Source organism: Argentina anserina, chromosome 3 (genome assembly GCF_933775445.1).
Source record: "Argentina anserina chromosome 3, drPotAnse1.1, whole genome shotgun sequence".
NCBI classification, from domain to species: domain Eukaryota; kingdom Viridiplantae; phylum Streptophyta; class Magnoliopsida; order Rosales; family Rosaceae; genus Argentina; species Argentina anserina.
In genome coordinates, this window is record NC_065874.1 from 29,925,896 (window position 1) to 29,951,727 (window position 25,832).

The 25,832-nt window shown below is 37.9% G+C and overlaps 5 protein-coding genes and 1 pseudogene across 5 annotated transcripts; 4 read left to right on the top strand and 2 right to left on the bottom strand.

Moving 5' to 3' along the window:
• Positions 1-7,886: 7,886 nt before the first annotated feature.
• LOC126788165 (UDP-glucose iridoid glucosyltransferase-like) lies at positions 7,887-9,472 on the top strand. The gene is made up of 2 exons (XM_050514128.1): positions 7,887-8,467; positions 8,593-9,472. Exons 1-2 carry the CDS (start codon positions 8,008-8,010, stop codon positions 9,465-9,467), a joined length of 1,335 nt encoding a protein of 444 aa, XP_050370085.1. The 5' UTR covers positions 7,887-8,007; the 3' UTR covers positions 9,468-9,472.
• A 6,994-nt stretch (positions 9,473-16,466) lies between these two features.
• Positions 16,467-18,333, top strand: LOC126787268 (UDP-glucose iridoid glucosyltransferase-like). Its single transcript, XM_050513179.1, has 2 exons — positions 16,467-17,096; positions 17,407-18,333. Exons 1-2 carry the CDS (start codon positions 16,616-16,618, stop codon positions 18,258-18,260), a joined length of 1,335 nt encoding a protein of 444 aa, XP_050369136.1. The 5' UTR covers positions 16,467-16,615; the 3' UTR covers positions 18,261-18,333.
• Positions 18,334-19,059: 726 nt separating this feature from the next.
• On the bottom strand, positions 19,060-19,788 carry LOC126787270 (17.8 kDa class I heat shock protein-like). The gene has a single exon (XM_050513180.1). The coding sequence runs from the start codon at positions 19,695-19,697 to the stop codon at positions 19,266-19,268; it is 432 nt and encodes a 143-aa protein (XP_050369137.1). The 5' UTR covers positions 19,698-19,788; the 3' UTR covers positions 19,060-19,265.
• Positions 19,789-20,423: 635 nt separating this feature from the next.
• LOC126788151 (60S acidic ribosomal protein P2B-like) lies at positions 20,424-21,092 on the top strand (annotated as a pseudogene).
• Positions 21,093-23,267: 2,175 nt separating this feature from the next.
• On the top strand, positions 23,268-24,486 carry LOC126787449 (uncharacterized). The gene is made up of 3 exons (XM_050513332.1): positions 23,268-23,475; positions 23,566-23,759; positions 23,848-24,486. Exons 1-3 carry the CDS (start codon positions 23,268-23,270, stop codon positions 24,484-24,486), a joined length of 1,041 nt encoding a protein of 346 aa, XP_050369289.1.
• A 473-nt stretch (positions 24,487-24,959) lies between these two features.
• LOC126789585 (18.5 kDa class I heat shock protein-like) lies at positions 24,960-25,693 on the bottom strand. Its single transcript, XM_050515784.1, has one exon. The coding sequence runs from the start codon at positions 25,590-25,592 to the stop codon at positions 25,110-25,112; it is 483 nt and encodes a 160-aa protein (XP_050371741.1). The 5' UTR covers positions 25,593-25,693; the 3' UTR covers positions 24,960-25,109.
• Between the last annotated feature and the right edge of the window lie 139 nt (positions 25,694-25,832).

Here is a 25,832-nt window from a genome sequence, read left to right on the forward strand (position 1 = left end):
GAACTGAACCGTATTTAAACATAAACGGTTCGGTTCAGTTCTAGTTGATGAAATTCATTAGAACCATTGGATTTTTACTAATGTATTCTTGACCGTTAGATTTCCATGAGTTAGGATAATGAAGTCTTCACTACAACTCTGCCGTACAGACCTTTCAGACCTCTTTGTCCTCTTCTCTTAGACCTTTCTTTTTTCTCAGACCTCTTATAATCTCTCAAATACTCATACCCATCAATTCTCTTCTCTCATATAAATTTGCGATAGCTCACTCATTTGATGGCTCGATCGATTGATTTAATTCATTAGATTGAGGGTGGAGATTTTTCTGGTCTCACACTCTGAATCACTCACTCACTGAGCTTCAAATCGAATCTTTCTTATTTGGGTTGGTAAGTGCACTATATGTTTAAGACTTCCTCTGTCTAATTTTGGGTTTAATCAAATCTGTCTAATTCAAATTGTTTTGTTTCTAATTGGAATACAGAGAGTAAGAGAGATAGAGAAAGCGTTGGTTGGGAAGTGAAACTTGCGGACCATTTCAAAATTAAGAACGTTGGTGGGTATTCCTATTTATCTTTGGTTTTGTAATGTTGTTCAATGATATATGTTTCATAACTTTGTTTCTTCGGGTTTCAGATTTCCTTCGTTATTGCTTTGTTTGCTTACTTAATGTGAAATTGAATACGAATGGATCATTGTTCTGAACAGTTTTGGTGTTTGTAGCATGATTGAGAAATCCAATTGTGATCTTGAACTGCATTTTGGGGCTTTTGGTTTGAATAATGATGGCTTAGATTGAAGTATTGTTCTTCGTTTTGAATTATTGGTTAATTTGATACGTAATTGTGTATGGTTTTTCCTTTTGATAGTTTTATATACAAGTTGTTGTGGATAAAGGCCATTCTTTTGTTCTTGTATTTTGTTATAATAAGAATATGAGATATGTATGTACTTATTGTAATTTGCAGGTATTCAATGTTTGGATCAAATAGGAGCTATTATTTTGATGAGTCTGATGAGTACAACTATGGAAGTGATGACTGAAATGTGATTATGGTTGTTGATCATATAGTTCAAAGGTAGGAGGAAGTTGCCAAAGCTCGGAGTTGAAAGAAAGCAGTAGTTAGTAATGAAGCTGCTTAACTTCCTGAACAACCCGAACCTGTAAAAAATGGAAGAAAAGAAGTGCAGAATGTGTATCCTCATTTTGTAACTAAGAGTCATCCATTGATGGGGGATATTGATGGTGTTCACAAGAAAGTTGGCTCATTCAAAAGAATCCACTGTAAGTATTGTGACACATCCTTTGTTGTTAATGCAGCAACTCATGGTACTTCCACACTTAGGAAACATGTTGAGCAGATTTGTAAATTTTATCTCAGTAGAGTTAAGGTAGGATATAGGCAGCATGTATTTTTTAGTAATGTGGTAAATAGTGAGAGCACTGTCATGATGGTTAATCGGACACAAAAGAACTATGTTAGAGTTGCAACGCATATGATTGTTGTTGATGAGCTTTCGTTTAGTTACATTGATGCTCCTGGGTTTAATTACTTTTGCAAACAAGCTGTGTCTCTTTTTAATGTTCCATGTAGGCAGACTATAGTGAAGAGATTCTTAGAGATGTATGATTCTAACAAGGAGGAGCTTAGGAACAAATTCAAGTCTCGTAGTGTTTGTTTGACGATAGACACTTGGACGTCTTGTCAAAACATTAATTAAATGGTTGTCACTACCCATTTCATTGATAAGGGATGAAATATGCATAAGAGAGTGCTTGCATTTTGTTTGGTACCGAATAATGAAGGTGTGACAATTGGTCAGATTTTAGAGTTTTGTCTCTTTGATTGGTCAATTGATAAGGTTCTATGCACTTCTATTGACAATGCATCGGCAAACAAAATTGCCATCAACTATGTGAGGGATAAAACGTATAGTTGGGAGATTAAACCGGTTCTTAGAAATAGGTTTATGTATGTGAAATGTTTAGCTCACATAATAAATATCATTGTGAGATCTGGTTTGAAGACCTTGGAGAAGTATGTGGTTGCAATAAGGAATGTTGTGAGGTATGTAAGGGGTTCTAGTGCAAGAAACAATGAATTAGAAAGTGTGTCGAGAATGAGAACATTGATTGAAACAAGGTTTGCACCTTAGATGTTCCAACAAGGTGGAATTCCATCTATTTTGGACTCGACTTGGGGGTATATCAAAGCTTTTGACAGATTGTATTATGATGATATAAGGTATACAAATTATTGGGATGAGGATGAACCTCAGGATGAAGATGAGATACATATGGCGAGTGAAGTAAATAGTAGGGTTGAAACAACAACCAAACTAGTTAGTGGGAGAAGGGCTGCTATGCAAGAAGATTGGGATATGGTAAACAAAATGAGGAAATTGTTGGGATATGAAGTTGATAGATATTTATTGGACCACATTGAAAGACCTATTAAAATACCTGGTGAGGAGGAGGATTGAGGGATTTTAAACTGGTAGGAGGTGAATGGTGATAAATATCCAAACTTGCAATCACTTGCAAGAGATGTACTTGTAGTACAAGTGTCTACAATTGCAAGTGAGTCAAGTTTCATTACCAGAAAAAGGGTGATAGATCCGTACCGAGCCTCTCTACTATCTAAAACTGTTGAAAAACTTATTTGCCTTCAAAATTAGTTGAAATCTGAGGCAATTATAGTGCTGCAATACGTTCTAAAACCAGGAGAAATGGAGACATATCAAGCCCTTGAAGCTAGTATGATTCTGATTTGTTTTCTTAACAATTTAAAGATTAAAGTTGTTTATTTAATGCCTTGAAGCTTATATGTATTTACATTCTTCATTCTTCACATTATTGTGTTTTTTTCTTGGTGTAGAACATATAAAAAAGGCTCTTAACAAGGCAGCTACTCCAACTAGTGCTAATGGTGCATCTACATCCTCACCAAGTGTGAAAACTACCAAAAGTTCGGAGGCTCTAGCTTCAGCCCCTACAACTACCAACAACAGAAAGAAAATGCAAAAAAGAAATTAAATGCGGAGAATCAAAAGCATTTGAGAGTGTATGAATTGAAGATGTTATATATGATTAGCATTGTTCTTTGTTTTAAATTTTTGAGTTTTCATTGATCATAATCTCATATTAGCAAAGTGTTTATGTTTTCTTTAAATTTTGGTTATGAATTTATGACTGATTGCAAGGTGATCTAGCAAAGTTTTGAACCATAATTTATTTTTGTTTAAATAGGAAAAGTAGATGTGGGACTTAGCTAAATGTTGCTAAGTTACTATCTTAACATAAAAGCTTATTACAGATTTGTCAAGTTCCCTATTTTTAGCAAGTCTTGACATGGAGATATGCACATATGTAACTAACCTCAAGTACATGCTTAACAATTTCTTGAGATTATGTTTCGTTGCATTATAATGATTATATAAGTAAAATTTAAAATTGTAAACATAATGCACTGTTGCTAAATTGCTATGCAGTAAAGGAGTTGACTTGGTGGCTACATAACTTTCATTCATGGAGGCTAGAGAGTGCCAAAGTGGTCCACATAACTTGATTTCAATTTACAAGCTTATTTTTAATTTTATGTTATATATTGCAACTTTGTTTTGTTGGTCTATAATTTGCTATGCTTTCTTGACTATTTTATGAGTTTAGTACTATGGTTTGTAATTTGGTGAGCCTCCTTAGTTTACTCAATGAGACTCAGTTCAGTATTTTATGAAGAAAACTTAAATGTTGATTGAATGATTGTAATCATGAAGCATATTACATTGGATAGTAGCACTATTATTTTATTTACTTTGTTACAAGTCTTCCACAATTGCATATTGTCAATATCATAAAAAAATATTAATGTTTAATTGTTTATACATAGTTTCAACTACATGTTTTGCAGGAATCGTTCGAAACCAAATGGAACTGTTTTGGAATTGAAACCATAACGAAACTATTTTAAAACCGAACTGTAACAAAACCGTTTGATTCGATCCCTAACGGTTCCTAGTTAAAAAACACAAAAACTGAACCGTTTATATAACACGATTTGATTTACGGTTCCAGTTATTTTTCGCGATTTTGGAATGGTATGTAGCTCTAGTTGGTATTAAAGTTAATAAGTCTATTATCGAGAAGTGGAAAGGTCAGCAAAAAGAAAGGTGGAAGAAACCAACGATAACATCACTAACATAATGTTGAATAACAGGACAGGGCCACTCCTTCCTCTGAGGAACATTATAATTTAATAAATCAAATGTGAATTGTCTGCCAAAAAGAATATGAAGAGCAACTCAATTTTTGTTCTTCTTCTTTCCAGGAAAATGAAAAGAAAGATTAGTTACACGTACGAGCTTTAAATAGATCAATAAACTTGTATGAGGTGGCGTTCACTATATGCTAATTCCATGCAAACTACGATAAGGGAAATTACAAGAGAAAGAGCAAAAGCAACACTATGTTCTATCAACACAGCAATATATAATTTCATAAAACTTTGCTCTAATTAAATTTCACAAAGAAATTGGGCAAAAGTACATATATATAGTGCCTACATCCAAATTAAAAGGGTTTGAGGAGATCAAAAGGCATGAGTTTGAAGACAGAGAAGAGGAAGGTACACGTTTTCGGAGATTCTTATAGAGTTTGTCCAGTTCGAGTGGCTGGGTCTTGATATCGTACATGTCCTCTCGACTGGAACACCTCCGTCGCTTGTCCTCCAAGCAAATGCAAACGCAAATGCAAAAGGGGGACCATAAAGTTAAATTTCAGTTGGCCGGAGGGAAGAACTTTCTCCACTTATATAATAAATAGAGAAATTATTATATATACTCGTTACATATCCCACGTGACATACCCAGTTAATGTTATTGGTTCATTTTTTACTGTGATTATTTCTGATTAGTTCATATATGTAAATAATTTTTTGCAATTTTCACCGCGTGCATGTTAATTATACCATGACATAATATGATTGGCTGTGTACACCACATGACAGTTCCACGTGGTGTGGCGGGTACACAGAATAATTACTCAAATAAATATATGAATCATCTAAATATTCGACCTCTGATTCCTCCGATGTAACAACTTGCAACCATTTAAAGCAGACTTAGACCATGTGTAGCTGAAGAATTAGAGGAACACCACCGCATGTGCAGATGGCTTCTTTCCTTTTCTAGTTGGATGTCGATCCCGTAACTGGCTGGAATCACATATTTCACATATGAAAAAAATTCACCATAGTACCTGAATTCTAATGGCAAGGCCAATGTGGTACCTAGACTTATAAAATTAACATTGTGATACCAAACTCATTATTTGCTATCAATGAAGAGACGAATGCCATTTTTCGGTATATACTCATGTGCGCGGCATGTGCCCATTTAAAAAAAGATATAAATGATTTTTCTATCTTTCAGGTTTTAACCACAGAAAGCTCTTTTTCTTCTTCTTCTTCTTCTTTGCTTTGCAGTACTCCTGGCGAAGGCTGCAACAAAAACTGACCTCCAAACACCCAATAAGAGATTCACCTCCCGTTTGGATCTCAAATCCTCATCCCCTTCTCTCCCTGCTACTCCGGTTTCTGCCACTCCCTGCCACTAGTTGAAGTTCCGGCAATGAAGAGGAGGAAATCTCTCGGACCCCACAATTCGACACCGCAAAAACCAATTGAAGATGCCAAGACCTCCAAATATGTTCATAAAGGCATGAATCAAAGAAGTCCAAGCACGAGAAGGAGCACTATAAAGTTCTCACTGGTCTCGCCGGAGCTGTTGGTCGAGGGTCTATTCGCTGTGGCAATGGGCGCGGAGGTGGAACTTAGCGGACTAGTACTTACACTGGTCGTGGCCATTGCAGGCGTCACAATCACATGAGAAGCACATGCTCATGGCGCAGTCATTGGTCAAAGGGATGAGGCCGAGGCGGTGGGCGATGAACTCGTCATTGAGGACGAAGGATTTGATTTTGATCTCGACAAGGTCGATCACAACGTTGGGGACCTTGGTGATCATGACACGGCGGAGCACGTTGGTGGCGGTGTCGCGGAGCTCTCGAACTCGAGATAGTCATGCCTCATTGAGATAGTCACGTCGGATTTTGACTCGTGGGAATCTATGGTCTGATTTCCCTTCCATCTCTCCTCTCTCTCAGACTCTCTACTTTGTCTCACAAAGATGGGTTTTGGTGAAAGAGAGTGATATACAGGAAAAAGGTTTTGGCGTTTGTGGCTTATATCTTGTGTTTTTGCGGTAGGGGCCGACGCGACATGAGCTGGTGTGGCTGTAGCAAATTCGGCGGCAACCGAAGAAGGAGATGGTGACGACATAGAAATCTGGGAATTTGGTTCGGCTTGATTTGGTGGTGTATAATAGTGAAGGATCGAGAGGGGGGGAAGCAGCAGCAGTAAGAAGCGTCTAAGCAGCCCAAAAATGAACATAAGGTTATTTTGGTATTTTTGTCCTTTTTAAAATGGGCACGTGCCACACACATGAGAAAACTGACAGCTCCTGCTGGAAAATGGCCTATGGCTCCTCGTTGATAGCAAATACTAAGTTTGGGTACCACAATGGTAGTTTTGTAAGTCTGGTACCACATTGACTTTATCGCCAGCACCAGAGTTCAGGTATTGATAGTGAATATTTTTCTTCTTATGTATATGCATTGTAGAATTTTCCGTTTTGTATAAGGTCAATGGTGGAGCCATATTGGAGCCTACTGGCTCCTGTGCCCCAGTAATGCTTCATATAATTTATAGTTAGCAAATGTTTATGTTTGTCAATTTGTTTTGGTGGTTTGGAGTTTTCCTAGCTTATTTTAGGTGCTCAGTTCGACACCTAGCTTTAGCGTTTTTTGGTTTTGCACAATTAACAATACGTGGCATATATAACTGTATATTATACTTCCCTTTAGCTTTAGAACCTTTAAAAATGATTTGATCTAGACTAATTTTTTTAAGGACGGATCTCAACTTTATATATCAAGTCTAGCGGTGATAGAGTACTAATTGTGAACCGAATGAAGTGTTTAAGACCCCATATATAGTTACTAGTATATTTGCACTAGTTTTTCTATATATATAGAACTAAATAATTAAATTATATAAAAAATATTGTATCTTCAGTTTTTTTTATTTTTTATTTCTAAATAATGTGATTCATATGAAATCCTACTTGTACTCGATATGGCCGCAATACATATATATTACATAAAAAAATTTATAACCGTAGATCAGTGAACCAAAATTCATGGCAACGCCACTGTATAAGGTTATCATATATTCTACATATTTGTTATGTAACTTCATTTTGTTTGAAGGGGTGTACGTGTTATATACAACTCCTTACCTCCTTGATCATTTGGAAAAATTAAATATCTGAAGGTGTAGCTAGCTAGTTACTAGCTGATCAACTCAAACAAGGATCTCCAAATTTTCATATATATTAAGGTCTCAATAGAAAAACTAACGAATTAATCCATTGCGATTGCCGCTCAATGTCATGACATCGATATCACGAAAACATGTCCATAAACCTGTCAACATGTACGTATTTGTCAGCAAAACAATGAAATAAATTCATGATAATCTCTCAAAATAGCATCCTTTCAACAATAAAAAAGATGATGAGTTCCAATCCGATCTGATTCATGATCAGGGATGGACCGACCCGTAATAATTAAGTACGTAGACGTTCCACCGAACAAGCCACAAGAGGCCAATATATCTTCCAACTAGAATTCAAATACATGAAACTACAAGTAAGACTGTTAGAGTGAGTTCCAGATCTTCAAAACCAGTGGCTAAGAATGAGTTTCAAATCTTCAAAAACAGTTCTATCCGGCTTGTTTTGTATCTAGCTTATTCATCTCTGTTTGCTTACCTAGTATTACTACAAATGGAAATGCTCTGCTTCTAAAATCTCAAGGGAATCCCAAACACTAGTGCATTAAGCCATCTTTCATCTTTGTGTGATATCTGAGATTGAAGAAAAACAGAGATGAATAAGCTGGTTCTAGTTCCATGTCCATACCAAGGCCACATAAACCCAATGCTTCAGTTAGGTACGTTTCTTCACTCCAAGGGGTTTTCCATTACCATAGTTCACACCCAATTCAACTCTCCCAGCTCTTCCAACCACCCTGAGTTCACCTTCATCCCTATTCCTGATGGTCTAACGGCTCCTATAGTCTCATCTGGGAATATTATAGCTATTCTGCAGACTATCAATGCCTCTTGCGAAGCAAGTTTCGAACATTGTTTGACCACTCAGATAATGAAACAAGATCCGGAGAAGAAAATCGCCTGCATCATTTACGACGAATTCATGTACTTTCCTGCAGCAGCTGCTACTCATCTAAACATCCGGACCTTCATCCTCCGTACTACCGCTACGGCCAATTTTCTTGCTCGTAGCACTGTCATAGAACTTCACTCTAAAGGCCTCATTCCCTTCCCAGGTATGTGTCATACTTGAGTTCCAAGTCATATATGGAAGTGATATTGCTAGCTAGATCATTTATGCAAACTAAGATGCTTAAGCTTTGTGGTAGAGTTCATGTACACTTCACTTTCTATATCACAGAGTCTGTGTCATCGGACCCGGTGCCCCAACTTCATCCCATCAGATTCAAGGATCTGCCAATCTCACCCTGGGATACAATAGAGAAGTTTCTGGAACTAATAGTTAGCTCACATGATGTTAGGAGATCTTCGGCCATCCTCTGTAATACCACAGTCTGCCTTGACCAATCATCACTAGCACGGGTCCAACAACATTGCCGAGTACCGATCTTCTGTATAGGCCCTCTTCACAAAATCACAACAGCTGCCTCTAGTAGTTTACTTGAAGAGGACGCGAGTTGCATCGAGTGGCTTGACAAGCAAGCACCCAAGTCAGTTATCTATGTCAGTTTGGGGAGTGTCGCATGCATTGGTGAGAAAGAACTTGCAGAAATGGCTTGGGGATTAGCTAACAGCAAGCACCCTTTCTTGTGGGTGATCAGACCTGGCTCCATTACGGGCTCAGATTGGATAGAGCTACTGCCTCGAGAGTTTAGAGAGGCTATTGGAGAAAGAAGTTTCATAGTGAAATGGGCACCCCAAAGGGAAGTTTTGGCTCATGGTGCTGTTGGCGCGTTTTGGACCCATTGTGGCTGGAATTCAACACTTGAAAGCATATCCGAAGGGGTTCCGATGATTTGCAAACCGTGTTTTAGTGATCAGAAGGTGCATACAAGGCATGTTAGCCAAGTGTGGAAACTAGGTTTAGAATTGGGGGACGAGTTTGAGAGGGGAGAGATCGAGAGAGCTGTCAGGAAAATTCTGGAAAATAGTGATGGGGAGGAAATCAGGGTGAGGGCCAAAGATATGAAGGAGAAAATAGACGTTTCTATGAGCAAGGGTGGATCTACCTACAATTTCTTGAATGAACTTGTTGAACTCATTATGGGATTCTAAATTGCAGCAATGGAGTCTTCTCACAATTAGCTAGATCAGGCATTTATAGGCTCCCTTGAGTTTCTACATAAGGATATTTAAAAAAAAAAATTCACGATTGACCGAGACAAGTATTTACCTTTTCTTCTCAATATATAAGAGAGAAGTATTTACCTTGCTCATCATAAAGCTTTTATAGATCTGGCTGTGTAAAAGAAGCTTCTGCTCTAATATATATAGCAATCTGCTAAAGTCTGAAACATCAGACTATTGAGCAATAAGCCTCAGCATACTCACCTTATATAAGATTTCAGATAGGAGAAATGTTGGACCTAATGGAAGTACTAGACTTGAGAAGACTAGGAGTTGACATCTGCAACAAGCGGGAATTGAAAACTGCAGCATGAAGCACCAAGTACAAATAAAAAGTAGAGAAAATTAAAGATATACCCAATATTGGAGCCCCTCTTTTAAATTAAACACACACCTAAATGTTTTTTCAATCTAAGCCTAAATTCTTTTTCTACAATCCTATTTTGCTCTTTTGATCATTTTAGTTTCCTTAATCGTAGCATCTATTGATTTTTCACTACTTTCATTTGCTGAAAGATTTGATTTCAAAAAAAAAATTATTTATATAGCTCATATGAGAGTTTCAGAATACAAACATTACTCTAACTTTTATAGATCGTACGAGAGAACACAAAGGTTGTTGTGGACTTGTATCATTTGTCATTTTTTTCACTCTTTTGAATCTATCAATAAGGTACGTATGTTATCCATTATATATATATTTTCTCAAATCTTTTATTTTCGTATCATTGTACCATGAATATTTTTCGTGTGGTAAATCTTTTGTTCTAGGTTTCAACCTTCATATTTTTTCACTCTATGTTGTTACCTAATAGATAGAAACATGCATATTAATATAAATATTCAACATATCGAAGAAATCTTTAAAATTAGAGAATCTCTAACAAACAGGTTGATGTAAAAATTACCTAATAGATAGATACATGCATATTAGTATAAATTTCAAATTCAACCTACAAAAGAGATCTTTGGAATGATAAAATACCTAACAAACATGTTGATGTAAAAATTCATATAAGAGATGTTAGCTTTAAAGATAAATACCTAATTTTTAGGTTGTAATTAAAAATAAAAACCTACTAAATAGGAATTAACAAAACTTATCTCTACCTCAAACTAAAGTTGTAAATAAATAGTTGAAATGAACTAAATTACCTATGAAATTATAAATTATAAATTATTCAACAAAAATAAAAAAGGAAAGTTCAAATCACCATAAAGTGATTTCGATTTTGAATTGATTTAAATTTTAAAAAATTATGAATTCTAGATTTGTCAAAAAGGAAATGCTTCATTATTTCTAAATTTGTGATGAGTAAAAGAAAATCTATAATTAAGGCAGTTAATGAGAGCACAATTTATTGATTGATTATTCACTAATTTTTATCAGATTTTAATAGTGGCATTTTGTAATTTAGATTTAAACGAATAATTATAATTTAGTGCATAATGAAGAAAAAATAAGTGGGTTTATTTTAAAAGAGCTTCTAAAAATTGGGTATACATTAAAATACCCCTAAAAAGTAAAGGTGAGCTACGATCTCAACCGCTAAAAATAGGAGTGAGTTCAAGTATCTTCAGCAAATAGCTTCTATATTTCTATTTAGTAAGGACCTAGAGAGAGAGAGAGAGAGAGAGAGAGAGAGAGAGAGAGAGAGAGAGAGAGAGAGAGAGAGAGAGAGAGAGAGAGAGAGAGAGAGAGAGAGAGAGAGAGAAGCTATGTTGCAACTTGCAACACAAACATTACTCTCTTCCTCTGTTGCATCACCTATTCATCAGAGGTAAATGGAAAAACGACGACATCGTGCTGCTTTCTGTGCCTAATCAATGGCACACAACCAAAATAACCCACTCTTATAAAAGAAGAAAACTCTTAGGTCATCTCTAATAAGAGGGCTATACTGGGGGATTCGTTTATGGTGCAGCGCTGCATACCATACTTGCAGGACTTATGGCACAAAAATTGTCTCATTATCCTAGTATTGACAACGATGAGTTATACTTTCTCGTTATGGACATAATTGCTTTCCATACTTAATCAATAGTAGTGTCCATGAAAACTGATTTGCAGCATATGATAGTGGTCATATAATAGATTGCGACGCTCGAGAGAACGTAGTATAATCGGTTGCAAGAACTCATACCCATATATGTTCATATGAAAGCTAATTTTTGATTCTCGATTCCGTCTAAGTATAAATGATGAAGAGATTCAATGAGCTATACATTCATACATGTTAGTGTTGTTGGGACGCTATTTATTTCATTATGACGTGATTAACTATACACCTATGCATCGTCATTGGACTTGCATTGGTCCTTTGACATGGGTTTAGTTCTACACTTAGTGAACCAACACAAATTCTATCCACACCAACGCCGCCAACAGCTCCAACAATATCAACGTACGCCTTGGTGTAGCAGTCGACACTGGTAGCATAGAGGATGCATACGGTTCTGTCTCAGACCAAAATCAGTCATTCATTGGTCCATCCCTCATTCCTTTGTGAAAGACACATTGAATGTGACAAATCAGAATCTGTCCAGTTTCATAGGTCAATTTCAATAAAACCTATAGGACACCTCGCTCACTAAGTGTAGAACTAAACCCATGGCAGAAAAGCAATGCAAGTCCAATGACGATGCATAGGCGCATAGGTAATCACGTCATAATGAAAGCAATAGTGTCCCAACAACACTTACATATATGAATCTATAGCTCATTGAATCTCTTCATCATCTATACTTAGACGGAATAGAGAATCAAGAATTAGCTTTCATATGAACACATTGGTATGAGTTCTTCCAACCGATTGTACTACGTTCTCTCGAACGTCGCAATCTGATTACATAAGCTCTCCGTGGTCTGGAGGCATTTAAAGTCCCTCGGGCACTCTCATATCTGTGTCAAGATCCCTTTACAGATATTTTATGACCACTATCATATGCTGCAAATCAGTTTTCATGGACACTAATACTGATCAAGTAGCGGAAAGCAATTATGTCCATAACGAGAGAATGTAACTCATCGTAGTCAATAATAGGATAATGAGACAATCTTTGCGCCATAAGTCCTGCATATATCGCATGACTTCATCTTTCTCATTACACTTACGAACAACGACCAACATAACAAGTCTAGTTCAGCCTGTATTGATTTCTTCCACTTTGGTCAAGTTGCTCATCGTTGATGCTTTACAACGGAATAAGAGCATAAGCAAATACATCATCAATCATGAGAGATCAATCCATTAAACATAGGCGCGCGCTGTATACGATTAATTCATGAGATTTATATTCTTCTCTAACATCAACAAAAGGAGTCTGTAGCGTCCCACAGAAACTTAGTTGATACACATGTTTAGAGAATATCTCTTGATGATGGGCAAAATACTTGTGCCTACACACTTCTCTTCTTTCTGGTTTTGATTTCAGAGAATAATGGTCTCCCCCTCATCTAGGTAGGAGCCAAGACCGAAGCTATGACCCTTACTAGTTCTCTTTGCGTTTGTCGCCCTTGTTTTGTGGTGCAATACCACGGGCGCCGACAACACCACAGCGTACAATGGTGCCATCGCCGGCTTCCTTCCCACTGTCAGGGATGGTGCCAACAGTGCTAGGACCAGGTCAGATGAAATTCTCCCATATTCTGAGAGTTCCAACCTAACTGGCACATCACAGCATTTATGTGCGATCTCGTCACTTTCGCAATATCGGTAAAGTCATTGAGCATCGAATCTTTGACTTTCTGGAGGTAGATAATGCATTGCACATTTGCTTACTTTGAGTAGTGTGGGATCTTAATGAGACATAGTGCCACACCACATCAATTCCTGGCGTTAAAACCGGAATGGGAGCATTCCATATCTCCCCCTAATGACGGGAAGTATGTCTCATCAAAGTGACCGTCTGCTAATATCGCAAGATAGAGATCAACAATTGTAGATTGGAAATAGCGGACAAGTGTTGGTGATTCATAAATCATAACCAACCAGAATACTTAATCGTTTCAAGTAGACCCATTGAGATAACTACAATAGAGGCACATAAACAACTTTAACCAAATAGGCCTTTAATGAAAAGAACGTTGGGATTGTATCCAGTAACCATCTGGTACGCACTAAACGCTTGGCAAGTTGTGGGTCTAAAACGAATAAGGGTCACTGCATGCAACATCATTACATATCCCCATGCAAAAATCGGCAGTTTAGTACCTATAACCAAGTCCGAGCTCTGCTAGATCGTACAGTGAATGAACATGAGAAATAATATGTTCAACGACGATCCCAGTTGACATGCAAAACGAAATCATCAAAGTCGTGGGGGTGAACTCTCCAACGGTATCCATTCAAGTAGATTTGAGAGGATAGGAAGGGTGGTGAGCCCTTAGGATGATGATCATAACTAAAAACTTTAGCAAATGCAGCGTTTCTTGTGGAAAGCAAAGCGACGTGTGACCAACGCGTCGATGCTCTTAACCTATACCATAAAAATACCGAAAAATGTCCACATTCGGTTGGATAGGGTCCACTAATGTCACCTTAAATACTTCGTAAGAATGGAATGTTCTCGGTTGGAGCCTTAGCAAATAAGGACTTCCTTGAAATCTAGCAAAAGAACAAGCTTTGCAAAATGAGCGATGGGCATCCGAGATTACCATGGAGGCATTAGAAAACATGGGAGGCATCACAAGCTCCTGTGAATGAGGGGATGCCGCCACCGACGGCCTTAATGCCATAGAGCCGCCTAAATAGGCAGGCTCGGCCTCACCGTGTGGAGTATGGGTGAGGTGGTCCTCCAATCGATTCGTGAACATGCAAAATAGATGATAATGTGAATTTCAAAGAACTCGAATCATCATATCTTGTTCAAAATGACCAAAAAATGATCATGTCAAAACCGAGAAGACAGCAAAACTGAATCCATGATTCAAAGAATCTTGAGTTACATAAAGCTACTGCTGTAGGCAAGCAAAGCTATGTCCACAGGCTAACAAATCTACTGTCTAAGCTTGAAAAAGCTATTGTCAATGAAATCTGACAGATTTATTCCTCTTCATTCTTAACACAAATATCAAGATGAAAATCCATCATTGGCATGTATGGCCTTTAAAACTTAGCAAGACACGAAGATATAGAACACAATATCCGCACGAGATCCGTAAAACAACTACCTGCGCCGTAGGACAGTGTGGGTGGTTACGCAATTAACAAGACACTCGATTTGACGGCGGGACATTCTCAAAATGAAGATTAAGAGAGTCAACGACGCGGTGAACTTCTCTAGACAATACGCCGTAGGATATTGTAAGAGGGGACATTGAAACAAATGTGCAATCCAATCGAGTGTATCACATGGCAATAGAACTACATTCTTCAACGTAAGAGTTGGAAAAACATGGTATTGGAGCAGTTGAATACCAAAAAATTTGGGTGGTAAAAACCATCTAATTGGTGCGAGTGGTCACCAAAAACAATAAAATCGTTTGAGCAATGCACCAGTGGTACAATTGTAATATTGTAGATTTCGGTAATACTGGAATCCAAGCAATGCACCAAATGGTCTAAATAGCGGTTATCGGTATCGTATCGGTTTTGTAAAATAAAGATATATCGAGATATATCGGATTATATCGGATTTCTCGTTTTTGCTAATTTTTAATTAAATTTAATATATTTTTAAACATATACATCAAAATATACTTAATAAACTTGAGAAATTAAAACTTATAGAAGTAAATGTACTAAATAATCTTCATAAAAAATATTTGTTGTTTTGACAATTAAAATACATAAATAGTATTAATTAATAAAAATAGAGGTGATCATTCATCATAAACTCTCTCGTCATCAAATGATATCGACAAAACTTCTATTTTCTTTAAATTATTTTTTCAAAACAACGTGGTTTTAAAACAAAATTTTAAAAAGCACTGATATATCGGGTCAAACTCGGTTTGACCCGATATTATCATTTAACTTGATTTTTCGGGTTGACCGATATAATAAACAGATAAGCAACTTATCGTATCGTTTTCTTAATATCGGGGATATATCGAGATTTTTAGAACATTGAATGCACCCTAGATCTTGTTGTCGAGGGATGAAGAGGGTGGTGCTCCAGCGGCGGCGCCAATAGTAGATGAAATGGCCGGAGAAGCGTTGGGGCTGGAAAGAGGGATTTGTTGTATGATTAATTCCCACCAATATCCCAATGATGTAGATATCTAATTATCTATACATGTACGTATATGAGGTAGACATGTATTTATATGAAGTATTCCTAGAGCATGGCTACCCATATTTGCCAAATTTGCTTCCCATATAAAGTCTGTGCACACCTTTGACGTTCAACCAACACAAATTCTGTTTGCCCCAAAGAAAACGTTTTATTGGCAACTGACAATAGGAGAAACTTCGTGTGATTTAAAAGTTACCACGGTTTCTGTAAAAAATGTAAGAATTGATATTTAGGAATATTCTCTTCTGCACCAGAAATAAACTCACATTACTTGTCACTGTTGTTCTAGCTATTTCTCAGGTGTAGATAACAAAAGCAATGACATTGTGTTGCTTCGTTGCACTCTACACAGAAATAAACAATCACTAGAAAGAAGATCAAGAAAATGATAAGCATAACTTTGTATTTCACTTTTGACTTCCATATCCTTTTATTAGTTCATTTTCGTTTACGTATTGAAGCACAAGACGTATTCTATACATTACTTGGTAATCAAGCCAGAAACTAATTCTTGGTCTTAACTCCTTAGTCGTAAATCTTAATTAATATCAATTTATCTATTGTTAGCTCTCAGCTACGATTTTCCTTCCCCAGACTTTGTCCAAATGTCTCTTCTGATCTTTAGTCAATATTTAAAAGAAAAGACACTTTCCAGGAAATTCAAATTTTCAACTTTTATATATTAAACAAACAACATATTTTCTCAGATAGCATCGAACTCAAGTCTAAGTTTCGAGGTAAAGTGTCTATATAAACTACATAACAATGCATTTCCAACTCACCTGAGAAACACAATACCTCGTTTCTCTGTTTTGCAGGCCCCTCTCGGTGCTAGGATGGAATATCAACAAGCGAGACGCTGCAGAGTGGTGTTGGTCCCTCTGCCCTTTCAAGGCCACATAACCCCAATGCTTCAGTTGGGGGCTATCCTTCATTCCAAAGGCTTCCACATCACAATTGCCCACACCCAGTTCAACTTTCCCAACCCGCTGAATTACCCTCATTTCGACTTCTTAGCATTGCCTGATGGCATAGGGGCGCAAACTATTTCAGCGGATAACTTTATAGCAACGATAACAGCTTTCAACACCAAATGCAAGGACCATCTCCAGGATTCGCTGGCTAGGATAATGGAAAAAGATGATCAACACAATAAGACTGCTTGCATTATCTATGATGAATATATGTATTTTGCAGAAGAGGTCGCCAAACATTTAAGGATATCTAGTATCATATTGTCTACCAGCAGTGCAGCAAAGATGCTAAGTTACATTGCGGTTCCTATGCTCCAAAAGAATGGTTACATTCCCATTCAAGGTGTGTAAAATTAAACATGTTTGAACTTTGAACTTTCTGAATGCTGTATTGACGTACGTAGAATTCTCTATGACAATCCCGTTCTCTATGCTTCTCTACTTCTCATGCATATATTTAACATGAACTTTCTGAATGCTATATTGACGTACACAGAATTCTCTTTATGAGAGTTCCGTTCTATGATTATCTACTCTTCATGCATAAATTTCACATAATTCGTAAGAACTCTGATGCTTTACCTATATGAGTGCAGATTTTCAGATGCCTTAACATGAACCCCAACTCTAATGCTTTGCCTGTATTAATGCAGACTCTAAGATGCTGGAACTAGTACCAGGACTCGAACCTCTCAGATTTAAAGACCTAACCATCACATATTTCAGAAAATTGGATGACTTGCTACAACTAATGGCAAAAGCCCTTGATCCAAGGTCATCCTCATCCATTATCTGGAACACCATGGATTGCCTCGAGCATCTGACGTTGGCAAAGATCAAGCAAGAATACCAACTTCCGTTGTTCCCTATTGGCCCTCTGCATAAAACTGTTCCAGCCATATCCAGCAGCTTATTAGAAGAGGACCATGGTTGCATGTCATGGCTTGACAAACAACCACACAACTCTGTCATCTATATAAGCCTTGGAAGCGTAGCTTCCATGGACAATAAAGACATAGTTGAAATGGCATGGGGGCTTGCAAACAGTGAGCAACGTTTCTTGTGGGTTATTCGAACAGGATCAACAGCACTCCCAGAAGGTTTCCAAGAAACTGTTAAAGACAGAGGTTGCGTAGTAAGATGGGCACCCCAACAGGAAGTCTTGGTACGCACTGCAGTTGGAGGCTTTTGGAGTCACTGTGGTTGGAATTCAACCATTGAGAGTATCTCTGAAGGAGTTCCGTTGATATGTCAACCATATTTTGGAGACCAACGAGTGAATGCAAGGTACTTGACCCAAGTTTGGGGAGTGGGGTTAGAGTGGGAGAATGACATGAACAGAAAAGATATAGAGGAAGCTATACGAAAACTTATGGTGAGTAAAGAAGGAGAGCTGATAAGGCAAAGAGCAAAAGAACTGAAGGAGAAAATTGAATCCAGTATGAATCAAGGTGGTTCTTCCTACAATTCCTTGAATGAATTGGTGAAGCTTATTTGGTCATTCTAATTGTATTAGATGCTGTAGATGCAACTGTATGTCTATATTACTGCAAGTAGAATAAAGATATGAAATTACTATATCAGCAATTTCAAGTTTACCTCAAGACAAATCCAATGTCTTGGCAGACATCGAAGGGAAGCATTACATTCTTGAACATACCTAAAACACACAAAAACACAAACTTTGTGTTATCGGTTTCAATAGCCTAAATTAGATCATAATTTTGGTAAACTTTATACAATTTCATGTTAAATGCCACATTTTCTTTATCAAAGCATAAATATATGAGACCAGTAGATGCAAGTTTCACAGTAAGCAAACAGTACTCAAAGATGAACCCCATTCCATAATAGATAGCACACCATATAAATTATCAATGCACTACAAAGTCGCCCCACACATGCAAAACAGATGAAAACACAAATTTCATTCACATTCTGACATCATGCAGCGTCAGCTAGGGAGACAAACATTTACCTTTAAAATCTACACGTACTGATACAATTTTCACATTATGCATTGCAAATTTACACCTAAATATACAACATAACTTATACTAGATTACACTACGTAACTCACATTATGCATTACAAGTTCAGTGTAGGATTTGATCTCATAAACCTGATGTCGTCCATATCATATTTTAGCCAGATAATCTGGACGCATTTACACAGTAATACACACCATATTCAGTTGCTGCAAGATTCAAAGTATACAAGCAGTCATTGCTGATAAACCCATTTTCATTATATAACTACATATTCATGTTCATAGAAACATTACAAACTGGCACCACACAAACACATACAACGACAAAAACGTCACTCAGTTACTCACATTTCGACATCAAGACTAATCTTATTTAGCCAGAAGTGGACTTAATCTTCCCATATTAATACAATTTCAGACTACCTGGGACATAGCACAATATAAACACACAAAGCCACAGACTTTATTGACACTGTGCATTAAACTCGATTACCAACACCTTACTTTACCCAGATGATCACCTCAATCTTCACCAGAAATTTCAATGACTCTGACATTGGGTCTCCTAGCCTCCACCTTAGGAACCGTAACAGTAACAACCCCATTACTCATAAAGGCCTTGAGCTCTTCAATCTTGGCGCTCTCGGGGAGCTTAACCTTGGTCATGAAGCTACCGCTGTCAGTGCTGATCTGAAGCACTCGCTCTTCTTGAAGCTCAACAAGAACGTCCTCGTCTGCAAAAGCAGGAAGAGCTGCCTTGAGAACATGAGCGTTTCGGGTCTCGCTCCAATCGAAGCGGGAGTTCAGTGAGGAAGAACTGGGGTTGAGTTGGTGGAAAACGTTGGAGAGTGAAGAAGGGAAGAGCGGGAAGTCGAGGAATGGGTCCCAGAGGTCGAGGGCCGAGGGATCGAAGTCTCTGCTGCTTCGTTGGTCGTTGATTGGGATGATTGACATGTTTGTTGAACTGGGTTTTTGTTGGGGATTGATTGGAGGTAGAGACTGAGGTCTGAAACAGGGGAAGTGAAAGTGAGCGAGTGAGACAAGTCACAAGTGAAGACGGTGGAAACTGGAAAGTGCTTTTAGGAGAAGCAGTTTGAAGTTTCTGGTAGGTTCTTCAAATTGGGGTGGGCCGGGTGAGGAGGGTTGGATACTTAGCTGATTTGAACAGATTGTTATCTGACTACACCCAAAAACTTGATCACTCTACCCACAATTTGAGAGTTTTTTTATTTGTTATACAAACGCCGTCCATACAAATTATTTTTAGACAATGACTTTATTAGTCAAGGTAATAATTGTACCAAAAATTGTAAAACTTGTCTAATTCGAGTTGTATATCGCTCGTTTTTATCTGCACTAGTGTGTATAGAGTTGTATCTTTATGAATTTGTTCATTTTTTGAGTTATCTTTAAAAATCAGTCGGTTCGTTTGTCTAATAAATCTTTGATCACAAACGGTAATGTCTAACATGCTTCAAACACGTATTAGTAAATGGGAAACGGATTCGATGCACCTTCTGTTTTAATGGTGTATGCACACCAGCCAATATATTTGTAACACGTGGTCTTTCACAGTTTTCCATAAACAACTGAAAAACATTAATCATTTATTTTGTCATTAGATTACTCTTTTGCCCCATTCTCTCTCTCTCTCTTTGTTGAATCAAATCTCGTCTCTACTTGGGCATCATTCTCGGATTAGTCGGATAACGGCGGTGCCGGACCATCATTCTCTTCATCCTTTTCTTCATTTGATCTGTGCGAGATCTCTCTGCTTTCCTCCTTCCGGAAAAACCACAACACGCCGGGAATCCAAACGATGTCGTGACAAGTCGGCGGCCGAGCGGCGATGAGAAGCGGAAGAGCCGAGTGTGTGGTTTAGAGAGAGAGAGAGAGAGAGAGAGAGAGAGAGAGCTCAAATCACCGAGCCCTTAGCTTTTGTGAGAGCAGAGATGAAGGTTGTCGCCACTTACTTGCTCGTTGTTTTGGGCAGCAACGCTAACCCATCCGCCAAGGACCTCAAGTCCATTCTTGCCTTTGTTGGAGCTGAGGCCGATAGCGACAGGTTTGAGTTGCTATTGAAGGAGCTCAAGAGAAGGATATCACTGAGATCATTGCGTCTGGAAGGGAGAAGTTGGCTTCCGTGCCCTCTGGTGGCGGCGGCTGCCTCGGCAGCTGCTGCTGGTGCTGCGGCGCCTGCTGTTGCTGAGCAGAAGAATGAGGAGAAGGTTGAAGAGAAGGAAGAGTCTGATGATGACATGGGCTTCAGCCTCTTCGACTAAGAGATTTTTCAGTCAATATGCTTGCATCAAGGCGAGTTAGATCTTTTAGGTGGAATGGATATCATAATGTTTTAGTTTGATATGCTCACATACGTGAGAGAATGATGAATAAAAGGGTAAAAATGGAAACTTAAAACAAAGTATTAATTTAATATCAACAGTTGAAACCCACCCGTCATCTAAAGCATTAAATTGTGTAGTGTGCACACACTGCTAGAGCACACAATACACTCCCTAGTAAATGATATGAATCTATAAAATAATTGATATGTTTGCCGAGATGATGGTAAATGGTAATGCAATCTCTAAAAAATACTCATTTCTTTTGGAGGTAATACAAATGAATGCGATAAAATTGATTTAGGAAAGAAAATCAAAATCTCCACTGAAGAGAGTCCTTTTCAGCTTCCAATATTAAAACAGTTGTCTGTTGTAATCGATAAACCACCAAAGCTTATCCTAATCTCATGATAATGGCAAGGACAGCCTTACGATTTAGGAGTTAGGACTTTTTCATCTGTCAGAAAATCCCTAATACATTTTACTGGGGAGAAAAATGGCCTCAAATCCCTAATCCCGTTTTAACTTCTGTTTCTCACTCTGAGACGTCAGAAGACTCCAACCCATTCAAACCTTTACTTCGCTTTCTCAAACTGAACCTCAAGTTTCTCCCTTTCTCCATCATAAGATATAACTACCACAACCTCAGTTCTTCGCATTTGTTGCTCTCAGAATCTGCCTGGAGGTATGAAGCTTTTCCAGCTCTTGAAGTTTATAGTGTTTTGTTAGATTTCTGTCGCTATATTTTTACCTAAAATGGTTGTTTTGCGGTCTATCTTAATGCTTGTAATGGTTTGTTGAATTTTGTCAAATCTAGTGATTCAAGAATACTTGTCCTTTATTTGATCTGCAGTTACAGATTTATTGATTTCTATGATACTTTGATGGCTGAATACTAAAGTAATCAACTATAGAAGACTAAGTTACCTAGCTTTGGTTTGATTAGTGGATCTTAGTTGTTAAAACTAAGAATGGAAATTAAGTGTATCAAGTTGTCAACTGTTATTGTGATCTGGATTCTGGACTGTGTTTCTTCAGTATAGGAAAAAAAATATTGGGAGCTTGATGATGTTTACTATTTTGCATTTTGAAACAGAACGACCATGGAGAAATATTTCAAAAGAAAATCAACGGAAGGGTTGACAGAGTCATCATCAGCTCCAAAGAAAGTAAAAAAACAGTTCAAAAGAAGCTAGCTTGGGTATAAACTTGGAAGATTTCCCCACTGATCCGGGTCTACGTACTCGAATTTGGAGTTACCAATCTAATGTCCGGGAAAAGGTTCGAATGGCCTATATACAAAAAGGTCCTTGTCAGCCTCGAGACTATAAGTTTCCCAAGAAGACTCTTGCAGGAAACTCAGAAAGACGGTTCAATCCTGCTTGGTTTGATGAATTTTCTACTTGGTTGGAGTATAGCATTGAGAAAGATGCTGCTTTTTTTGTCTCTGTTGTTACCTCTTCAAACCCGAGAATGGAGAACAAGCAGGGGGTGATGCTTTCACTAGCAAAGGGTTTTCGAATTGGAAAAAGAAAGAAGCTTTGCAAGGTCATGTTGGAGGACCTAATAGTTTCCACAACAAAGCTTGGGGAAATTATGAAGCCTTATTAAAGAAAAACCAAGCTCTACGTGATTGTCAGACACTTTTGGGTGCATCAATTGATTCTAAGTTTCTTATGCGACGTGGTCTTCTACTTTATGGACATGATAAAAATGAAGCTTCAAACACCCAAGGAAGTATTGATGGACTTTTGAGATTTTTATATGATCATAGTACAGATATAAATTATAAAAGCCGCTGCATTGAGAAATTCTACTGAGAATCTGAAGCTGACATCATGTGATATTCAGAAGGACATTGTAAGTGCTATCTCAACTGAAATCATACATATAATCACCAGAGACATCAGCGATTCACCATATTCCATTCTTATTAATGAGTTTCATGGCATGGCTTCAATGAGTCAAATGGCTATTGTGTTACGTTTTGTGGACAAGGGTTCTGTAATTGAGAGATTTCTGGGTATCGTGCATGTTACTGATGCTACTGTTCTCTCCCTTAAGGTTGCTGTTGATGACTTTTTTTCTAGTCATGGATTAAGCATGTCTAAATTTGCGTGGACAAAGCTATGTAAGGACAAGTAATATGCATTGCGAGTTCAATAGTCTTAAAACACTGATAATGGAGGACAATAAGTCTGCATATTATGTTCATAGCTTTGCTCATGGTCTTCATTCAATTCTCATGGAGGAGGCGAAAATCCATAAAGAAGTCATGGGTTTCTTTACTGAGGTTACAAATGTAGTGAATGTTGTTGGGACCTTTGTGCAATGTCGTGATACACTTCAAAAGAAACATGGTGTGTTAGTTCTCGAAGCACTCAGTACTGGTGAGTTTTTAAGAGGACAGTGTCTCAATGAGGAAAGCTCAATATTTAAGACTTTAACAAGCTTTCTTACTGTGTTTTCATATGTGATAGATGTGCTTGAGGTCATAGCAGAGTTTGGATCTGATTCTGAGCAGAAATATAAAGCAGAGGTTCTATTGGATTCCCTCCAGTCTTTCAATTTCATATTTTGCTTACATATGATAGTAATGATTCTGCGAATCACACTTGATTTGGCACAAGCCTTACAAGGAAAAGATCAAGATATTCTGAAGGTCATGAGATCGGTACAAATATGCAAAAGAGAAACTGAAAAGGATGAGGGAGAGTTGGGATTCTTTACTTGATCGAGTTTCTAGATTCTGTGACAAACAGCATATTGAAAAGATGGATGATGTGTTTCTAACTCGAGGGAGGCCAAGGCATAAAGCTCAGATGATCACAAACAAATACCATTATTGTGTTGATTTGTTCTACAATGTTACAGATATGCAGCTCCGAGCGTTAAACAGTCTATTCACTGAGACGACTACTGGGTTGCTTCGTTGTGCGGTATGTTTAAGTCCAAGTGATTCATTCTCTGCTTTCGATAAACTGAAGTTGATTCAACTTGCTCAGTATTATCCAATTGACTTTTCGGCAACTGACCTTATGGTTCTTGAAGACCAGCTTGAGAATTACATTTTTGACATGCATTCTAGTAATGAGTTCTCAAGCTTGAAAGGAATTTCTGATCTTGCTGAAAAACTGGTTGAGACTGGGAAAGATCAGGTTTTCCCTTTAGTTTATTTGCTGGCGACTTTGGCCCTGATTTTACCTGTTGCAACTCCAAAAGTGGAACGGCTGTTTTCTGCTGTAGATTTTTTGAAGAATCGATTACACATGCAAATGGAAGATAAATGGATGAGAAATAGCTTAATTGGATATGTTGAGAAGGACATTCCTGATAGTATTGATAACAAGGTCATACTGCAGCGCCTTCAGCATGTTAAGAAGTTTTCATGGAAGCTGTAGTATTGATAACAAGGTCATACACTCATACTGCACAGCGACTTCAACATGTCAAAAAATTTCCATGGAAGTTGTAATGAATGAATATATTCTATCAATCAATATCATTTCACATTATTATCATTTTCATTGTTTTATTTCCGAATGTGGTTATTGTAGATTGATATACCTGATCTGCATCCTTAGAAGTGAACAGGTCTTCACAACAAGTAATGAGAATTTGATGGCACAGACAAGGTTAGTGCTTATGAGCTAACATGAACGTTGTTTTCGTCCTTATCAAACACCAGCTGCGAGCATTGGCTCATCTCCTGGTAAAATGCAACTGAGGTTCCTTAGTATCCTGCTCCAATTTCTCCTTGTTGTCAACTCTTTTCAGTGAAACCTAGTTTGTTTTAAATTACTGTTCTAACTGCTAATCAAGATCACCAAAACGGATTTATGCACTCAAAGATATGAACTTTAAGACATTAACATTAGCAAAACAAGTTTAAATATTAGATTCTCAAATACATGATATTACAACACAATGATACTTGGTCACACTCATAATACGCTCTTTATTTGGTACTCACAATATTCATACTAACAGAGAATTAGTAAAGGTGATGTAAATCTCTGAAATTTTAACCAGAGATCTCAATGGCTTTCACATCAGGCTTCTTGATCTCTGCCTTAGGAATCGTCACGCTGAGAACCCCATTCTCCATAGAAGCCTTGATCTCTTCAACCTTGGCATTCTCAGGAAGCCTGAACCTCCTCGAGAACTTGCCGCTGCTCCGCTCGACCCGGTGCCAAGTGTCGTTCTTGTCCTCCTTCTCTATCTTCCTCTCTCCACTGATCTGAAGCACCCTGTCGTCTTCGACCTCCACCTTGACCTCCTCTTTCTTCAGCCCAGGAATGTCAGCCTTGAACACATGGGCTTCCGGGGTCTCCTTCCAGTCGATCCTGGTGTTGACAAAAGCCGAGTTTTCGCGAGGGAGTTCGGGGAAAGCAGAGAGCGATGAAGAAGGGAATGGGAAATCCTTGAAGGGCTCCCAGAGATCTAGGGAAAAGGGGTCAAAGATGTTGCTGCTCCTGTTCCGTCCGAAACTGGGGATGAGTGACATGGTGAATGGTTTGAAACTTTGGATGATGTTACGAACTTGTTACTGTGAGTTAGCTAGCTTTGTTGTGATTGGTGGAGAAGGAGAGGATTGGCCAAGTATAAATAAGGATACCAAGATGCTTCTAGTACATACTCGGTCCTCAGATGACTTTGTTCCTCCTTCTATCCAAACCTTTCTAGGACCTGCGAGAAGGTACGGGACAAAGCCTCCTTTCAATTTTTCACTTTGGATCAAAGATAT

Excerpts from the sequence above, each read along its gene's own strand:
- LOC126787268 (XM_050513179.1), top strand. The coding sequence starts at position 16,616 with ATGGAATATCAACAAGCGAGACGCTGCAGAGTGGTGTTGGTCCCTCTG. Across the intron at positions 17,097-17,406 it reads TGGTTACATTCCCATTCAAG|ACTCTAAGATGCTGGAACTA; the intron begins GTGTGTAAAATT and ends GTATTAATGCAG.
- LOC126789585 (XM_050515784.1), bottom strand. The coding sequence starts at position 25,592 with ATGTCACTCATCCCCAGTTTCGGACGGAACAGGAGCAGCAACATCTTT.
- LOC126787449 (XM_050513332.1), top strand. The coding sequence starts at position 23,268 with ATGGAGGACAATAAGTCTGCATATTATGTTCATAGCTTTGCTCATGGT. Across the intron at positions 23,476-23,565 it reads TCTCGAAGCACTCAGTACTG|ATGTGCTTGAGGTCATAGCA; the intron begins GTGAGTTTTTAA and ends CATATGTGATAG. Across the intron at positions 23,760-23,847 it reads TTCTGAAGGTCATGAGATCG|CATATTGAAAAGATGGATGA; the intron begins GTACAAATATGC and ends TGTGACAAACAG.
- LOC126788165 (XM_050514128.1), top strand. The coding sequence starts at position 8,008 with ATGAATAAGCTGGTTCTAGTTCCATGTCCATACCAAGGCCACATAAAC. Across the intron at positions 8,468-8,592 it reads AGGCCTCATTCCCTTCCCAG|AGTCTGTGTCATCGGACCCG; the intron begins GTATGTGTCATA and ends TCTATATCACAG.
- LOC126787270 (XM_050513180.1), bottom strand. The coding sequence starts at position 19,697 with ATGTCAATCATCCCAATCAACGACCAACGAAGCAGCAGAGACTTCGAT.